This window comes from Pseudomyrmex gracilis, unplaced genomic scaffold (assembly GCF_002006095.1).
Source record: "Pseudomyrmex gracilis isolate BER0280 unplaced genomic scaffold, ASM200609v1 scaffold_109, whole genome shotgun sequence".
NCBI lineage: Eukaryota > Metazoa > Arthropoda > Insecta > Hymenoptera > Formicidae > Pseudomyrmex > Pseudomyrmex gracilis.
The window spans coordinates 508378-526519 of record NW_018020693.1 but is presented as its reverse complement, the minus strand read 5'-3'; the positions used below and the strand labels follow the sequence as shown (position 1 = coordinate 526519).

The 18142-nt window shown below is 41.6% G+C and overlaps 3 protein-coding genes across 7 annotated transcripts in view; 1 reads left to right on the top strand and 2 right to left on the bottom strand.

Moving 5' to 3' along the window:
• The window catches only part of LOC109856160 (suppressor of hairless protein), a 31215-nt gene extending 22528 nt beyond the window's left edge, over positions 1-8687 (bottom strand). Inside the window, exons 1-3 of one of the 3 annotated variants that reach the window (XM_020431133.1) lie at positions 8520-8687; positions 7353-7496; positions 60-5211 (exon numbers count right to left, since the gene is read on the bottom strand). In XM_020431133.1, the coding sequence (XP_020286722.1) occupies positions 3571-5100 (1530 nt within the window). In that variant the 5' untranslated portion in view covers positions 5101-5211; positions 7353-7496; positions 8520-8687 and the 3' untranslated portion in view covers positions 60-3570. The other 2 variants (XM_020431134.1, XR_002250356.1) reach the window with 2 other exon arrangements.
• Positions 8688-10135: 1448 nt separating this feature from the next.
• Positions 10136-15437, top strand: LOC109856145 (DNA repair protein complementing XP-G cells). Of its 3 annotated transcripts, none has more exons than XM_020431102.1 (10): positions 10136-10526; positions 10666-10892; positions 11097-11272; positions 11530-11967; positions 12105-12321; positions 12417-13798; positions 13892-13990; positions 14070-14283; positions 14382-14618; positions 14689-15437. In XM_020431102.1, exons 2-10 carry the CDS (start codon positions 10805-10807, stop codon positions 15372-15374), a joined length of 3537 nt encoding a protein of 1178 aa, XP_020286691.1. In that variant the 5' UTR covers positions 10136-10526; positions 10666-10804; the 3' UTR covers positions 15375-15437. The 3 variants fall into 3 exon arrangements, with proteins under 3 accessions (XP_020286691.1, XP_020286690.1, XP_020286689.1); XM_020431101.1 differs by having other exon boundaries at positions 10136-10538; XM_020431100.1 differs by having other exon boundaries at positions 10136-10558.
• Positions 15438-15532: 95 nt separating this feature from the next.
• Positions 15533-17683, bottom strand: LOC109856146 (60S acidic ribosomal protein P0). The gene is made up of 5 exons (XM_020431103.1): positions 17596-17683; positions 17006-17100; positions 16484-16894; positions 16028-16372; positions 15533-15789 (listed from the first exon to the last, which is right to left on the bottom strand). Exons 2-5 carry the CDS (start codon positions 17057-17059, stop codon positions 15646-15648), a joined length of 954 nt encoding a protein of 317 aa, XP_020286692.1. The 5' UTR covers positions 17060-17100; positions 17596-17683; the 3' UTR covers positions 15533-15645.
• Positions 17684-18142: the final 459 nt, after the last annotated feature.

Sequence of the window (18142 nt, the reverse complement as noted above, 5' to 3'; positions counted from 1 at the left end):
TATATCATACACGCTTTTTATGGCAAATACCTTTTTTAGTATATATATATATATATCATTTTAATGCTACTAATAACAATTATAATTTATAACGTATAAAATATAGATCGTACACTTCGTTTTATCTGTTAATTTATGATACGTAACACATTTTTCTCCGATATAAAAGGAAGAAAAAGAAACCACTTATATGTACACAAGTTAGCCGTACGATTTGTACATGGATTTCCTTATGGTTAAGAAATTCTCACATATAGCGTATATAAGAGAGAGCTTTGTATAAAATATATTATCCTTCTCAATATATATTATAAATAATCATTGGTCGATTAAAGAAAAAAATCTTATAGAACCGACGCTATTGTCTCTCGAGACAATTACAGTACGCGCGACGCTATTTTTCAGCGCGCTAATTTAACACGGGCATATATAATAAGGGCTATGCATAAATTGTTTATTTGAAGAATAACGCGTCTGTGTAATAAATAACACCGCGAACGTCTACCGTCGACAACGAACAGTCCGGACCATTCGTCCAACGATATAGACGATTTATTTACAGATCGAACAAAAAAAAAACAGTTGTTTAATCAAACTTTTTACGAAAAATTTATACACAAGGACGCTCGAATGGCAATTGACGTGCAACGTAAGAAAAAGACGATTATCAGAATTTGTCTAGCTTGTATCTATGCAATATGCGATTTTGAAATAAAAAAAACGTCTTGAGTAAGAATTCACTGTTAATTACTATTAGTTTTTATAATTGTGAATAAAGACGATTGTTTTTTTTTCTCCCTCTCTCTACACGCAAAGTACAAGCGTTTTAATCGCGTGGGTAAATTCCCATAGAATGTATACCAAGCGTTCCCCCTTTTCCAACGCGGATCTCTTCGAGAAGACATTCCCAAGGTGATGCTATCGCACTTCCTCTCGGAGATGACGATATATTTCGATTATCTCTTCTGCAAAAAAAAAAAAAAAAACAAAAAAAAGAAGAAGGGTCGAAAACACGCGCTAACACCGGTAAAAAAAAAAAAGCACGTTGCGAAAAATCGCAACTTTCTATTAAATATCCTTTTATTAAAATCTTTCTGAGACGTGAGTGTACATCTTAAAAATGAAAAGATTATTATCCTTTTTTTTTTTTTTACACATAAAATACATAAATATTTTCCGAATGTTTTCGAGAACATTCGTGATTTTGAGGATAAGGTTCGTGAGTGGTTGATATGTTCTGTGGCACAATTTTCTCATCAGGTTTGCGGGAAGGATTAGGGAGAAATCGATCGAGATCCGATCGGACGACGTAAAGATCTTGGAGTATATAAACTTTCGTTTTTCAAGGTTTATTCTCTTAATCGTATGAGGAAATTAAAAAAAATCATATTTATACGATGTCTTCGTTAGGTAATGATCGAGCAACAATACCACAATAATGCATATAAAATGTTAAAATTTTCAATTCTGTCCAAATCAGAAAAGTAATAAAATTACTTCAAGAAAATATGATACAAGAAAGTTCTCGATGCGTGTGATCTGTGAAAAAGATAATCTAATTCTGTTCATCAGCACGTAAAACATATATTTTTCTTCATGTCATACGATTTAATAAAAATATCTGTCCCGGCTCACATTGTTTGTGGACATTTGCGGCGTGTTGTGTTTCGACGAAACTACAAAAAAAAGAAGAAACACATATATACATGTGTATAACGTCATGTAATAATGATAATAATAATATATAAATTCACGTTCTACCGTTTTTTTTAATTTTTACAAGGTGAGAAATATTTCTGTGGCGAGAATTAACCGAGCAAGTTAATCTCGCGCACGCACGCGCGAGAAATTATTCTAAGGTGTACTTATTACATCGAGGTCCACGTAATATTGCAATCACAAAAAGTGCTGTATACGTACATACGTTGAAAGAGAGATACTAGACATATATAAAACAATATATCTCTTTTATCAAGGTTAAAACAAATTATATACGTAATTAATCAGAAGAGAGAAACTTATAACTTATGCCGTTTTCTCTGAACCGGATCTCACGCGACGATCTTTCTCTCTCTCTTTTTCTCTCCTTTCAGAGAACAGGAAGAGACAAAAAAAAAAAAAAAAAAAAAAAAAAAAATACATACACAGACGAACTCTGACTGACTTTTGACAACAAACCTCTGTGGCCATCTTCACGATCAGCACCAATTACTCACGACACTCATTCACACTCACTGAAGATATATGCCATTTTGTTTTATACCATGCTCTCCTAATAAATAATGAAAGAGTCTATGTATTGACACCGCGCGCGTACGAATTTACAAATGTACCAAATGTCGAGCACAGTCGTGCGCGGTTTCAAAAAATACATTGCGTGTAACTCCGTATTCCTACGCTACTTTGTACATACACGATGGACCATTCACACGTGAAGCGATATTCGAACTTCAGTATAGTTCTCGAGTTTAGTAAACTCGTAAATTCATTCTTTCTTTTTCTCCCTCTTTTTCTTCGTACGAGAATCTCTTTTCATGGTTCGAATAAAAAAAAAAAGGACTTTTATACTAACTTCAACGAATTGAAGCTTTTGCACCGTTGCAATCAAGTGGCAACGTGGCGACTAGTTCGAGACGCGCTATACTGAGTTCTGAACATAGCAGCAGTTCTTCTTGTAACAAATGTATAATGTTTTAAAAGCACAACCATCGTTCGGTGACCGATATGCAAATGTATATAGACTAAGACTATGTATTATCCTCGTTCTTAATACTATTATATTCATTTGATAGTTTCTTTGATTCCTCTTAAACTCTGATGAGACAATAAACTTCCAAGAAAAGAGCGCTTTAACGCACCAGCAGTAAATTTATTTATTTTTCAACTAGGGACACACACTCTGGGGATTACTGTCGCTCAGTGTGTGTATCGATTTGATTAAGAAAAAGGAATACAAACATTGTCCGTGACTCGACGACGAATTTATTACATCGAGAAGACTCCGATTTCGAATCAAAATGTTGTACGCGTCATCAGCGCGTGAGGCCTCTTATTGGCCTTTTTTTTCTGCGTTAATCTTGTTCGTTTTTCTCGAAAATTCTCTATCGTCAAACTCCGTACACTTGACTCGATCTATTCACACTCGCTTGGACTGTTAAATCTAAAATTGCTATATAAATTATTATCTCTGTAAATCTTTTTTTTTTTTTTTTATCAACAATTTATACGTGTTGTAGCTTAGGATTTCTTTTAGCGCGCAAGTTTCGACGCGCCACGTCGTGCGCCGCGAGCGCATTGAGCGAAATGCTACGTTCTCGTATTGTCTAAGTTCCGCGCCGCGTTGCCCTCAACTTCGAGCAACAAGTCTTTCTCCAGAAACGAGCAATCATCGTCGTCGTCGTCGTCGTCGTCGTCGTCGTCGTCGTCATCGTCGTCGTTGTTGTCGTCGCTCTCACTTCTTTCGTCACCGTCGTCGTCATTGTCATCTTGAGACACTACGGGTGGCGTAACACCGTTCGTATCACTATTACATAGACTTTGGTTCGCGTTGTGACGTTTATCTAGAAGACATCAGAGACCCGACTGCGGCGGCTGTCCGTGAGTGTTCCAGGGCACGTCGGCGGGCATCGCGGCGGGCGGTATACTGGCTTGATTGTGCATGGCACGAGGCGCTCGCATAATTTCCTCGGCAGGCGGGCAATGCGGACGTGGTCCAGGTTCGGGAGTATATGTGAAAGTCAGACCGGTTGCGTAGATGATGCCGTCGTTGCGCACCAAAGAGACCGGCACCTGCGTTGGCTGACGTACCCACAGCCACTCGCCGCGAAACAGCGAGATGTCGGGCACGACGCAGAGCATGCTCTCCTGGCATCTGTACATGGTCTCGGCTTCCACGTCGCCGAACCAGACCTGTAGATTCGGTGTGAAATTGTCGCCCGTTAGTTCGAGCATCGCCACATCACCACCGCCGTTAAGATGCAAGCTGTGAACCAACGGCACCGGCGTCACCGGCGATCGTACCGGGCCCATGCCTTCGAAAAACTGGTACTCCGCTTTATCGGTGCTGATGATCGTCCAGCAAGCGCCATCGTTGATCATTTCTTTGTTCGCTTCCTTCGGACAGGGCGTAGCCTGAAATTGTATTATGCGTTCTTGCGACAGGCACAAATACATTTTGTCCGTGTCCTTCATGTAAAAGGCGCACTTGTGTAATTGCGAAACGGGATCGTCGGCTTCGAGACTGGCCATTTGTTTGTCCACCTTGCGGATTACCAGTCGCGGTAGCGCCATTCCCGTGACAGAACACACAAGTTTGACGGTACTGCCGTAGTGCACGTAACCGTCGCGCACTTGAAACTCCTCGGATTCGCTTTCGTTGTCATCAAGAAGATGAATGGTGAACGCGCCCCACTGTGTCGAACTCGCATGGAAATTGCCGTTCTCGACGTGAAGGTAGCGCGTACTAACCGTCTGTGACCGCAATCGATTAAAGAGCGCCACTTTCGTGCCACTAGCGATACACAGATCCGCATTCTTCAGTGACTGTTTCTTTTTGGACGGTTTCGAAATCACCTTGATTCGCTTGCTGTGAAACACGCCGATGTCGTGGCCGCTGCCGTAAAACATCTTGACGGAAAGCATGAAGTGCTTGCGTTTGTCCGAGTCGGAGATGTAGAGTGTCTTGGCCGCGCAGTATTGTTTGCCGTTGTTCAGATCCAATTGCTGCATATCCTGCTCCGAGTTGCCGATCCCGATGAAAGCGCACAACTGGGCGCTCTGCTCGCTCTCGCCCTCGCGCAGCATCTGTTCCTGGCGCATCCTCCAACCGTCGCCGAAGAGATAAATACACGGGGGTGGACAGAAGAAACGTTTCTCGTTACCGTATGATTTCTGAGCAACTTTGGCGTGCAGTATTACGATTACCATGTCGCTACGATCGCGCAAGTAACGTTCCATCGCTTCGCGAGTCAGTCGCTGATCTTGATGATCAGGCCTGTAGATGCCAGAGCCGAATCGAGGATAGACGGACATGACCGAGGTCGGCGAGGGCGGAGATTGCATTCCGTGTGCCATTGTGGGCAATCCAAACTGATGTGGCATATTTAAAAATCGGCTCTCGCGGACGGGATAACAAAACTGCAGCCGTTGGCCTTTTTTATATCTTCATCTTCCGACTGCGTTAAAGTGTCTTCCCACTTTTGTTGTTTTTACCTACGGTAAATGTAAAAATACTTAACAGATGTGCGTGAATTATTACTTCTAACAAAATTATTACAAGCGAGATTGTTAGACGATCTCGTAAGAAAAACGTGCAACACTGTGTAGCGTGCTGAGAAAGCGAAGAAAAATACAGGAGAGATTATATTAAAACATTGAGCGATCGACATCGTGTAATAAATGTAACTTGGTCAACACAGTAGTAGAGTTGAAACATTAATAATTCAAAGATATAGTCAGATATATACATATGATTAATAACATCCGTTGTTTCTTTTCATATACCCGTCGTGTACCGGGTCCAAGAGTCTAATGTAGATATACGCAATAATTATAAAAATGCCAATTATACATCTCTCTATTTCTGTGTGTGTAGCGGTTTTCAATGTGATAATTTCTTCGCGTATATTATTAATTAATTATTCAGTAGTTAGTTATTCGCGCGATTAACCGTATCAAAATGCATACAAATGTCCGCCTATTTAAAACTTTAGCGTGAGAACGATTTTTGCTTTTTTTACAGAGAGAACGGAACGTAATTAACTCGAGATATCTTTCTTCGTATGAGCTACCTAAGAATTGCCGGTCTTAACACAGGAAAGAGGAAACAGCGCGCATGTACACACACATACATATATATACACGCATACCGTGAGAACCAAGCTGGGCTCATTTTTCCTGCATGAATTAAAGCGCTCTTATTTATTGTGGCCATGCAACATACAGGTAAATTTTGTATTTATGTAGTGGGAAAAACACATACTGATTAACAGAAAGAGAGACAGGAGAGAGAGAGAGAGAAAAAGAGAGCATTCATTTTAGACTAAACAAGCGCATTATTATATACATTAATTAACAAAAAAACAGTTATACATTAATTACAAGAAGTCGATCGTATGAACACACATACGTTTATATACAAATTTTATAATTTTATTACTTACCAATATATATATACAATGCAAAATGTTCTAATCTTGTTTTACATACTGCTGCTTCTTCCTCAAAAGCTTCTTCTTTCAAAGTTTTACTTAAAAGCACTCAATTCAATAATTGATTTATTTTTCTGAGCAGAAAAAAATTTGTTGCTTTGCGCGTCGATAAAAGATTAAATCTTTAAAAAAACAAAACGTACACGTGTTAAATTTGTTGTTTATCAAATTAATGGCTAAAATCTGTCACTTGTTATTCTTCATTAATATCCTCTCTATTGTGGTATGGTAAGCTCCAATTTACATACATGATGTTAAGAAGACAATATAAAAAACGTAGCAATCAATATCAGTGTTTCAGCAAGAAAAATTAAACAGCCACAACAACGATGCTAGTGTGCAGGAAACCAACAGGAAAGTGTTTTTACATGCGTCAAGAGATATCTCACTTTATGTAATTCTATATACACACACACACACAGTCTCATAATTTAGTATAATACACAAGTTTAATTACCCAAGTCTATGATTGAGTTGAATATAATTAAACACTCCAGAAATATACTAATGCAAATGCATTATTCAGCAAGAAACATGTTTAATAAAGTGACTCACATGTGGCATTATATGAGTGATAGAAAACATAACATGTATGACGCAAATATGTCATCCTTACAGTTTTTGCAAAACTTTATAAAATCAACACTAAAAGTGTACATATCTAATAAGACGTATTTATATAAATCTCATAAAAGAGTAACACAATCTATGTGTTGTTGCAATTCTAACATAACATAGATTATTGTGTGCAGAAAAGGTCTGGATTGCAAGGAAAAAAAGAAAAAACAAGAGTCGGTAGAAAGAGCTGTGGTCAAGCAAAATTCAAACACCGTGAGAAAAAATCACAAGTTATAACAAAAAAAATCCACAAGATATTTTCGCAAGATACGTGTATATACACACACACACACTGTCTCTCCTCTTCTCTCTCTCTCTCTCTCTCTCGCATTTGCTCGCACTTTTTCTCCCTGTCGCGGTTTGAAGGGTTATAAAATAATCGATTCCGCGGCGTGAGGAAACGCGATCGAAGCGGCGTGCGAGAAAAGCCGAGGCATTTGTTTATTTACCTTTTCGGGATGAGCGAGAGGTTACGGGCGCACGCCGCGAACCGAACGGACGTGCACTCACGGTAGTGGTACTCACCTCCTCATTTTCGCCCGGGCGCTGCCAGTAACCGCGTGCCCGCGTGCATCTCCTCCGAGATATCGATCATCCGGAGCGGCGGCCAAGTCCCGGCGATCGTTCACCGTCCGTGAATCCTTCCGCGTCCTCCGTCGCCTAGTCTCCCTAATCCATTCAAAAAACACCTGTTCACTTTCCGAATTTTCCGAACAGTCCTGCCAACCTACCAGAAAACGTGCGAGCGAAACGTGCGATTGCGCGACGCGGCGATTGCGCGCGCGCAACTTCGAATTCGATTGGATTCGAATAGCGCGGACAACTTCACGCGGAAGCTCGCACGACTCTCTCTCTCTCTCTCTCTGTCTTTCTCTTGTCGTGTTTTCGTTTGTTCTTTTACGATTTCTCCGCTTATTACGCGCGCGATATATAAACTCGAACGTGAATCATCATCCGGGTAAGTCCCCCCTATTTAGCGACTCGACTCGTGTGTGAAACCTCTCGATGCAGTTTTTAAAACGTTACACGGTGAACGACAAATAAATTCTAACGCGCGGGGAGCGATCATTCTGAACGCGCGGTCGACGAGTAACTAACTTCGTTGCGGTCCGGAGCGACGACGTAAAGTAGTTATTACTGACGCGGGGTGAACGAGGAGGAAAAGGGGGGATGCGAGCTTATAGGTCCGCGTTCTTCCGAGATATTCAAGACGTGTACGCCGCGGCGAGAGAACCGCATTTTCTTTCCCCCCGTGTTGTGTACACGATGCGACGTGTGTTTCACGCCGATGTAAATGAAAATCGCGCGCAAACGTCGCTCTTAAAATCGGTCGCTCCGCGGTCTTCCGGGTTTGATTGCGACGAGAGAGATCCGATCTGTAAAAACCGACCGTCGTCCCGAAACTATAAATCCGACACGAATCTCTCTTACACACGGACTGACACGCGCTTTCGAAAACTGGCGCGTTTCGAGCGTGTCGCAAAGTCGTGAGCGCAAAATAGAGAAAAAGGGTCGTGATTTAAGAGGATCGTTCGAGAATTCATCAATCTCGGATTTGATGTACGGAGCGATTTCGTGTTTTCTAGATCGTACTCCCGTTTCTGCGATATATACAGAACTAACTCGATTAATCACCATTGAGCGTTGACGGGGCGGGGGGCCCCCCCAGCTGTCTGTCGACGACGTTCATACCTTCGAGACTGCGTTATCGCATTTGAAAAGTAGATCGAGCACTCTCCTCTCTCTCTCTCTCTGTCTTCCTCTCTCGTTCGATCTGGCGGTCTTTCTCCTTTTGATCGGTCCGCGATAGTTTTCGCGACAACACCGGCGCCCGTGCGCACAAGATACGTCACTGGGCCGCGCTGCGAATTCTATTGTTTTACTGTTGTACAATAGCCCGGTCGACCCGAGCGCCTCTACTTCCCTGCCACCTCCCCCCCCTCCCTCGTCTAACGCGCGCGCGCGCCGCTCGCGCCCTCGTCGCTTCTCCGTTTCCCTCCACTCTTCCCGAGATCACCCCCCCGTCGTCGTCGCTCCCGCTCCGAGCCGTAGAATTGCTGCCGCAAAAGGATGTTGGGGTTACCCTGGGGGGCGTGGGAAAAACCTGCTGTGGGAAAGAGTGGGTGGCCTCTACCTCACTCCACTTCTGCGATGATGACGATACGATATATGTGCCGCGTCTATGAATGCACGTGTCTATGTGTATTCACGTGTACGTATAATATACGCGCGCTGCACACACACACACACATTTATATATATATATATATATATACAATATATATTTACCTATATATACATATACAGGGGCCGCCTCCCGGCGTGTGATCCGCGAGAGGTGCAGCCGATGCTGCGTAATAACGACGTGCACATGTGCGTGCGAGGACGAAGGGAAAAAGAGAGAGAGAGAGAGAGAGAGAGAGAGAGGAGAAAGAGAGAGAGAAAAAGAGAAATAATCGCTGCGCGCGGCATTTTGCCAGGGCAAAACACGATTTTGCTCGAGATACATATAATATTTCGAAAACACACTCTATGTAAATTTCTTTTCTTCCGAGACGCACACGGTAATGCGGATTTGATCAATTTGCCAACCATCCGAAGTTGGCGCGATACATCTCGATCCACAAGTCGCGGGGCGAGAGTCGAGATAATTAGGAAGCGCAACATTTATAACTCGATCGATACTCATTTTATATCGAGTTTTAGTTTTTTTTTTTTTTTTAGTGACAGTTGACACTGTCACAACAGTCGGTGACATAAACGTTTCTTTTGCGCGCAAATGTTTTACTTTGCGCGCAGTTTGCCTGTTTTTTTATTTCTTCTGTTTTATTATCATTGTCGTGAATTAGAAAATTTTTTCTACACGGACTCTCTTCTTAATATTACGTTGCGTGTAAAAACGGGACGATTTCTTCTGCGACGCGACTCCCAACGTTTGACAAGCGTGTAACGTAAACTCGTGTTTCGCGTACGAGCGCGTCGAGTTTTTTTTTTTTTTTTTTTTAACATGCTCGCGGCTCGCGCGCGCGATTCCCACGCTCGTTCTTTTTACGAAGGCGCGAAGATACCGGCGCGAAATTGTTCCGCGAGCGTGATCCCGATACGATCTGCCATTTATAATTGTTGCGCGATCCTAATTATCAGCGGCTGCTCTCCCTCATGAAAGAAAAATAAATAAGATATGCGGAACGGGGGGCGACACGTTATAATTGGCCAGACTCTCTGTATTTAAAGATCTCGTAGTAGTACGTGTGTGATGCCCGAAACGTCACGCGTTAAACAGCGCGTTTTCTCGCCGTTGTAACGATCTCTTTTCCGATCGTTGACTGAATCGATCAAATGGTCTTGCAACGTGCCTTGAATTCGTCTAATATGAAAAAAAAATTAAATTAAATTAATTTCCTCAGATATCGAGAGAATAATTAACCCACGAGAGAGTTGCCTCGGAGAAAGACGCGAGACGTCGCGCGAATTATTGTATTATGTTATCAAAAATCGCAGGCACAATTGCATTTCCGTGATGCGATGTATGCGCGAGTTCGCGCAATCGGCGGATGTAACAAGAGTCAAGGATTACATACGCACGTTTCGCCAAGCCAGCGCACGATGCTGGTCGCATATGCGCAGCTGCGCCCGAGGTTGACGCTTCGTCTCTCTGTTGACCGCGCGATGAGACGCAGTCCGAGCGTTGGTCCAATGGTAAACGCAAATGTAACATCCTCGCGTATCATGTACGCACTTTATATTGTTGACACACTCGCACACTTGATGTAACAATATCACACGACGTCAATTATGATACATCGCGCAATTTCTCATGTAAATGTGCATTTTTTAGGTTACTTATTGAAGATGAGCAAGATATATTAATCACGGAAACAATTATTGCGAACGAATCTTGCGCATGAGAAGCGTTGTAGTTTTTCCACATGATTGCTTGTTCGTTTTTTCTCGCGGGATCAAGTTCTTGGTAAATAATGGGAGTGTACGGTTTGTGGAGACTGATCGATGCGTCCGGCAAGCCGGTGCCTCTGGAGACACTGGAAGGCAAAGTTTTGGCGATTGGCGAGTATCAATTTTTTTTTTTCGGACAGTTTCCGTTACGAGTCTCACAGAAGATGTGTATTTGTGTTAATTTTAAAAATAACAAACAGTGTAAAAAGAATCTGTTGCTCGTCTAATTTTAAACGAACACTCGAAGACATCAGTTTTTGAGTCTCTAGAATTGATTGAATCAGGAATATTATGTGTAACAATATAAAATTGCAGATATATCGATATGGATGTATCAGGTGTTGCAAGGATACCAGGATCGTCACGGTGCCCCCAGACCCAACGCCCACTTGCTCGGACTGTTCGTTAGAATATGCAAGCTTCTGTATTACAGGATCAAGCCTGTTTTTGTTTTTGACGGAGGTGTGCCTGTGCTCAAGAAAAACACAATCGTACGTATATACTGCGGATTGTATTTCCCCCTTCCCATAGCAAATGGTTAATATTAATCTCTAAAATCTTTTTTTTCTGCATTTAACACAAAAGAGACACGGCGTGTTGCATCGGAGATTTTAAACGCATGTGCATTTATGCACAAGCGAAACTGTTCTTCTCTCTATCTTGATTATAATATTGTTCGTAGATAATTAGCGCGCCGTGGGAACCAGGTAGTGAGAAAAGAGCCTCCTCATTCTTTTGTGTTTTGCAGGCCTTGCGCAGGAAGCAGAAATCTATTGCCTCGAGTAAGGCGCAGAAGATGAAGACCGACTTGATAAACAACTTGATAAAGCACAGCGTCGTGAAAACCGTTCTTAACAAGGATCCCGGGACGGATCAGAACGGCGGGGCGACGAAAATAATGATAAACTTGCAAACTAAACGCGCCGACGAAGATATGTTTGTTCTGCCTGATATGTCGAGCGCCAGCAATGCGCAGACTTACATTAGCGACGACGAGTGCGATTCTGACGCGTCTGTCGAGCTGAGTCCGCGGAAGCAATCAAAGTGGATGGGAAATATTCACTCTGTTGACGTCACCAGCAACGAGTTTAAAGCGTTACCTGCGGACGTGCGTTATGACATACTCACCGATCTCAAGGAAACGAGAAAACAAAATTCCTGGGGCCGTTTGCACGAAATGCCCCAAGTACGTGTGTGTGTGTGTGTAATATTACACAGAAACGTATATTAGAACAGAGCATATGATGTATCACAGATTGTGTTTTTACACAAATTTTTTTCATAGAAGAAATATAATGTAACCATAATGTAACTTGGTTGCAGGAATCGCAAGATTTCTCAGGCTTCCAACTCAAACGTTTGCTCAAGCGCAGATACGTACAAGAGTCTTTGGAATCCGCTGAAAAGGAAATGGGCGGAAAAACACTGACCTTGGAGGAATTAGAGAAGCTGCTGATCGAACAAGGCGTTAATACAAAGGGAAGAGACACGGCTTTTCGGATAGCCGCGGATAGTACTACTAGATTGATTTACATCAGTGGTACGTGAGTGTGTGTGTGTATATGTACAAAAGCATTGAAATGGTAATTTTATTTTGCAACGTATACATCAACATATGATAATACTGTTTTCCAGATAAAAATGCACTAGCAAAAAGTTCGGCTGATAACAAATCAGAAACGGATGAAGATGAAATTTCACAGACGGATAAAGATGAAATTGCACAGAACGATACAGATGAAATCTTACAAGATGACGTAGTCTTACGAGATGCTGAAGTCACGCAGAACGCAAATAAAGAAATCGAACCTGTCGCTGGTCCAAGTAAATCCCCACCGATTGTCGAGGACATGAATGCGTACAGTTTAAATGACGAATCCGATGACGACGCTTATGTGTCGATTCGCAATGCTTCTTCGTCCATCTCGGATAACTTGAACGAATATACGTTCGAGAGCGATTTGGAATCTGAAAACGATGCGAACGAATCGTTAGCGCTGTTAGCGAAGAAGTACTTGGGCAAAAGCAAAACGAATCCCGCGTTAACGTACATGTTGGAGTACAGCGGTTTGTCTCAGAGGCAGATCGTAGATCTTATTAAACACAACAAGAACGAAAACTGCAATACCGCGAGCAAAAGTGCAAAAAAGCCCGAGAAAAACGATCGCTTCGAAAATTTGACAGAAAGTGTTAACTCGACTGATGAGAAACCGAAATTGAATTGTGAGAAAACTCCAAAATCCGTGCGGATCGCGCAAGAAGCACACGTAGCTGACACAAATGTCGAATTAATTCCGTCTAGTCCGGAATCGAGTAATTTTGTCGAAAGTGATCCGACGCGGAAAGATCGTGAGTCATGTGTCACTGTGGCGTCTACCAGCGTAAGCTCGGATAGTGGAATAATACTCGAAAAACAGTCTCCTGTTACAAAATCCAATGACGTAACGCGGATAGATACGTCGGACTCTGACTCCGACGATTTCATAGAGATCCAAGATGTGCCGTTACCCATCGTGAACATGTCGAGAAATATCGCGAGAAAAAATATCGAAATAACTTTCAAAACTGACGAGAAAATAGAAGACGATATGTTTGCCGATGTGTTCGAGAAAGCGGATAAAAACGAAGTCGGGCCAGCGAATCGCGTAGAACAAACGCAGTCGTCCGTCAGCACAAACGTTGATCATCATCAAGCACAAGTGATCATCGGCACAAATGTGCATCATCAGGCACAAGTAATTTCTGAAAATAATGATATTGTCAAGAGCAACGTACTGTACACCATACCGGAAGAATCGATTGAAGAGGAAACGAAAACTGAAACTCGGGAAAACATTCAGCCAACGGAGAATAATACATCGACCGATGGGAATAAAGTACACGATTCTCAAAGCTCGAACGAAACAATAGAGCAGAATGATATAGATTTTCTTCCTCAAGTCAGTCCCGTTAACGAGCGTACGCGAGAGAAATCGCCAGTATTGCCTACCAATGAAGAAGATTTGATAGAATTGAAGGTGCTTCTAATATTATTCTTATAATTACACAATACCAGATAGATTGTTGCTTATTTTAATACTTGCATACTAACGTGTATATATATTTCTCAGGAACAATTGGAAGACGAACAGGAAGAACTCGCTAGAAGTCTTGGCAAATTTGAAAGACAAGCTACTAACATTTCCGATCAAATTAGAAACGAGGCCCAGGTATTTCGCATATATAAAACGACTCTCTCACACGCCGCGTCGTGTTCTTATATTACGTTTTTTTTTTCTCTGTTTACAGGAGCTATTGCGTTTGTTCGGTATACCGTACGTGGTAGCGCCTATGGAAGCGGAAGCACAGTGCGCGTACTTGGAGCAAATTAAGTTAACGGACGGCACGATTACGGACGACTCCGATATCTGGTTATTCGGAGGCGAGTGCGTGTACAAAAATTTTTTTAACAACAACAAGAGAGTGATGCAATTTCGCGCCTGTGATATACAACATCATTTCAGTAAGTGTCGAAAATACAAATTGTGCGATCATTTTACTGAGAAAAAACATTAAATTTTATACGTGTATTCGACAACGCAACGTTTATGTATTTTGCAGAACTCACTCGCAATCAATTGATACAACTGGCCCTTTTGATCGGCAGTGATTACACCATCGGGGTGCCCGGCATCGGACCGGTTACCGCGCTGGAAATACTGGCCGCGTTTCCCGCCGAAGGAGAGAACGTGTTGCACGGATTGCACAGTTTTTCCTCGTGGATTAAAAAAGGCAAAATCGCGGCTCCCGGAAAAACGGGTCTTCGCAATAAATTGCGAAATGTGAAATTGAACAGAGGTAAGCGACAATTTTCGCGTGTATCTACAAGATTGATAGGTACGAGTGGTAGCAAACAATGTGATTTTAGATTTCCCTAGTCAAGCGGTTGTTCAAGCGTACCTTTTTCCCACGGTCGATGAATCGAAGGATACTTTTACTTGGGGCAAACCGAACGTCGTGCTTCTGTGCGACTACACCAGACAGAAATTCGGATGGACGAAGGGCAAATTCGACGACACGATGATACCGGTACTTAGGAGAATGGAGGAGAACAGGAATCAGAAGTTGCTGGACATGTATTTCAAAGCGAAGACATCGCCACGGTCCATCGAGCCGACTCTGAGCAAGAGAGTTCAGAAAGCTCTGCGCAAATTACACGGCGGTCATGTAGATGATGAAAATGCGGACGATAAGCCACGATCTAAAAAACGTAAGACAAGCGATAAGGATATTGATAAGGAAGAGACCGCAGCAAAATCCGTAACATTGATTGATGAATCCAAAAAAGTGAATGATACCGAAACGGTAATCGATATGTCTAACTTGCCTGTCAAGACGAGTACTGCTCTTGACAAACCTGTTGTTCAGCAAATATACACCAAAGAGTACATACCGCAACGAGAAAAGAGCAAGGCATGCGCGTTAGAAAAAAAATTGCACGCTATAGAAGTATTCAGAAAATCGAAGCAAGGCCTAGGCAAAACAAAGAAAGTGAAACGCACTGTACGAAAAATCAAGAAAGAGGCAGAATTATCCGAAAGCGATAGCGACTAGATTCATTTGATAAAAAAAAAAAAAGATATTTAATCTTTCGAATGTTATTTGTTACTTTGTCACGTGTGTAAATACAAAATATTTTTTTATCGAATGTCGTTAACGTCTTTCTCAAGTGTAACTAAACCCAGTGATGTATAAATAAAATAATGTCAACATTATTTTTTTAAGTGGAGGTTTTATTAAGTGTCAGCAACGAGTGCTTATAAAATGATCCAAAAAAAAAAATTTGGATCGATCTTCCATTGAAAAATTATGTTTTGAGATTGTTTTAGTCAAACAATCCGAAGCCCATGTCATCATCTTCGGATTCGGACTCCTCTTTCTTTTCTTCCTTCTTTTCAGCAGCAGGAGCTTCAGCAGCTGCAGCCGCTGGAGCTGCAGCAGCAGCAGCGGCAGCAAACTTGCTCGGATCCTGGAAGTGAGCAATTTAATTTGTTTTTTAGATATTGCAGTTACGACCAATCATGTGTGTATATATTTTCATTGTGTTCAGACTGCATTTTAATGCGATATCTCAACATTTAATCTTGACGCACTAGTGGGTTCAGCTATTTCTAGCTCTAATGCGCGAACCAAGATTTTTAGACGCGTTATGCTTTCATCATTGCATTTGTTGAAAACAAATAATGAATAACACTGTAAAATCATACCTTAATATATTCCTTTATAGTAGCGGCTTCCGCGAATTCGACCTCGGTAACTGCAACAATAGCCAACAAGTTTTTGAAACCGTTCGCTATGCTGTGCGGAGCGCTGGCGACTGTGGGATATCCAATCGACAAGCAAACCGCGGCCAAGTTCGCGACTCCGGCCATAAACTTTTCCCGAAGGTCCTCAGGTTTGATATCCAGAATTTCGGGTGCGAAAATGGTACCGGAATCGTACACTTGTTCGACTATTAATCCGTACGAGAACGGAGAGATGTTCAGCATGTTCAAAAGAGTAGCTTCGGATGCACCTACTTTGTCACCAGGTTTGAGGATGTGCACGTCGTTCTGAAATTTTATTTCACATCATTATATATACACATATGTATAGACACACACTATAATAAAGTCATATAATAAAGTTTGAAGAAACACGAATCCAAGAAGTATAGTACTTACTATAATTTCAATAGTACCCTTGGAAATCTTGGTCGGAATACTCAAAGCTTGAAAGAAAGATGTTTTTTCAGGACCAAGTCCGGTGTTTTGTGCGGGAATGATAACGCTCAAAGGTGCGATGGCGCCCGCTCTGGCGGGTGCGCGCACTTTGTTTTCCAGCAATTTGTCTCTCACTTCTATCAAGTCACCCCGCGTGAAGACGAATCCGACATTACCCCTGATGTGAGGCAACAGCTTTTCCAATGCGGCATTACGTTCTATGTGACCCTTGATGGCCTTTCTCATCATGGTGTTCTTACCCATGAGCACAACTGCATTTCCACGAAGGGACATGCGAATTTGTTGCATCTGCTTGGAGCCAACATTGTCTGCGCCTACGATGAAGCACTTGGGGTAATCGTCCAATAGTTGCTGATATTTAAAAGAAATGTATCAATTATTAAATAAATCATCTGAGATTTTATCTTACATAAAAACTTTACAAGATCAAAGAAAACATTATGAGAAAGAAAAACTACTTACAACAAGTTTGGTGAAGTAACTTGATTTCCAAGTTGCCTTGTCCTCCCTACCCATCTTGAAAAGTGTGTAGTAGGGATACCTCAGGAATTTAAGGACTGAAAAAGTTCGAAATTAAAAAATCAATTATGCTATATAGAAAAAAAAAAGAAATAAACATTAGCAATAGCAATTATTCAGACTACACGTTGAGTGTCGTTTTCGCGCATAAAATTCGCGCACAAGTGGGTTCGCCTATTTCTAGGACCTTGTGCGTTCCTCGAACTTTCGGACATGTGTTTTTATCATCATTTTTGTGCATATATACTTAGACAAAGAATCGTATTCTTTTTATGTAAACGTAACGTAAATCAACATATGCGAGTTTTTGTACTAAAATGCAAAGAAACTCCGTTCGACTCGAGCCACATGGCTTCCTAACCTCGTTGCTCTATGATACAAATTCGAGAGAACATATACTAATGTAAAACTCATATATTTATTACTTTCATTCAAAATCGATATACGTGAAACATCTTAAATCTATAACAAATATCATGAAAACTACACGTTATCTGAATATTTTTAAAAGCAATAAAATAACTTCAACGTACCTCAGCAACCAAACCGTTGCGATGTTCGGCGGAAAATGGCAGACACAGAAACCGCCACGAGACACGATTGACGAAAAAAATATTAACCGGAAGTTCCGGTTACATCGGTTAAGCATGTTCTACAATACAGTCGTAAGCCGTAAGTCGTAAGAAATTGACCAATCACAATCGATTATTCTTCTGTAATTGGTCTGTGATTGGTCAATTTCTTACGACTTACAGTTTACGACAGTATTGTAGAACAGGCCTTAAGGGTCGTCTACAATGGAGAGTTTTAGACTGTAACAGTAAGAAATTGACAAATCACAATCGATTATTCTTTTGTACTTTGTCTGTGATTGGTCAATTTCTTACTATTACGGCCTACAACTCTCCATTGTAGACGGCTCTTTAGGCCTTAGGCCTGTTCATAGACGTATAAGAAATAGACTGCGCGTGTGAGAGGGGAAGTGAGTCAAACTTCGGAGTGAGACAGATGCTTTCACCCTTAGACCATATATACTTATAGACACGGCTTCAGACAACTATCTTGAAGCAAAGATAATAT

Coding starts and splice junctions, on each gene's coding strand:
- LOC109856145 (XM_020431102.1), top strand. CDS start 10,805: ATGGGAGTGTACGGTTTGTGGAGACTGATCGATGCGTCCGGCAAGCCG. Junction 10,893..11,096: donor AGGCAAAGTTTTGGCGATTG/GCGAGTATCAAT, acceptor ATAAAATTGCAG/ATATATCGATATGGATGTAT. Junction 14,619..14,688: donor AAATGTGAAATTGAACAGAG/GTAAGCGACAAT, acceptor ATGTGATTTTAG/ATTTCCCTAGTCAAGCGGTT.
- LOC109856146 (XM_020431103.1), bottom strand. CDS start 17,059: ATGGGTAGGGAGGACAAGGCAACTTGGAAATCAAGTTACTTCACCAAA. Junction 16,895..17,005: donor GTTACTTCACCAAACTTGTT/GTAAGTAGTTTT, acceptor TTTAAATATCAG/CAACTATTGGACGATTACCC. Junction 16,373..16,483: donor AGGGTACTATTGAAATTATA/GTAAGTACTATA, acceptor ATAAAATTTCAG/AACGACGTGCACATCCTCAA.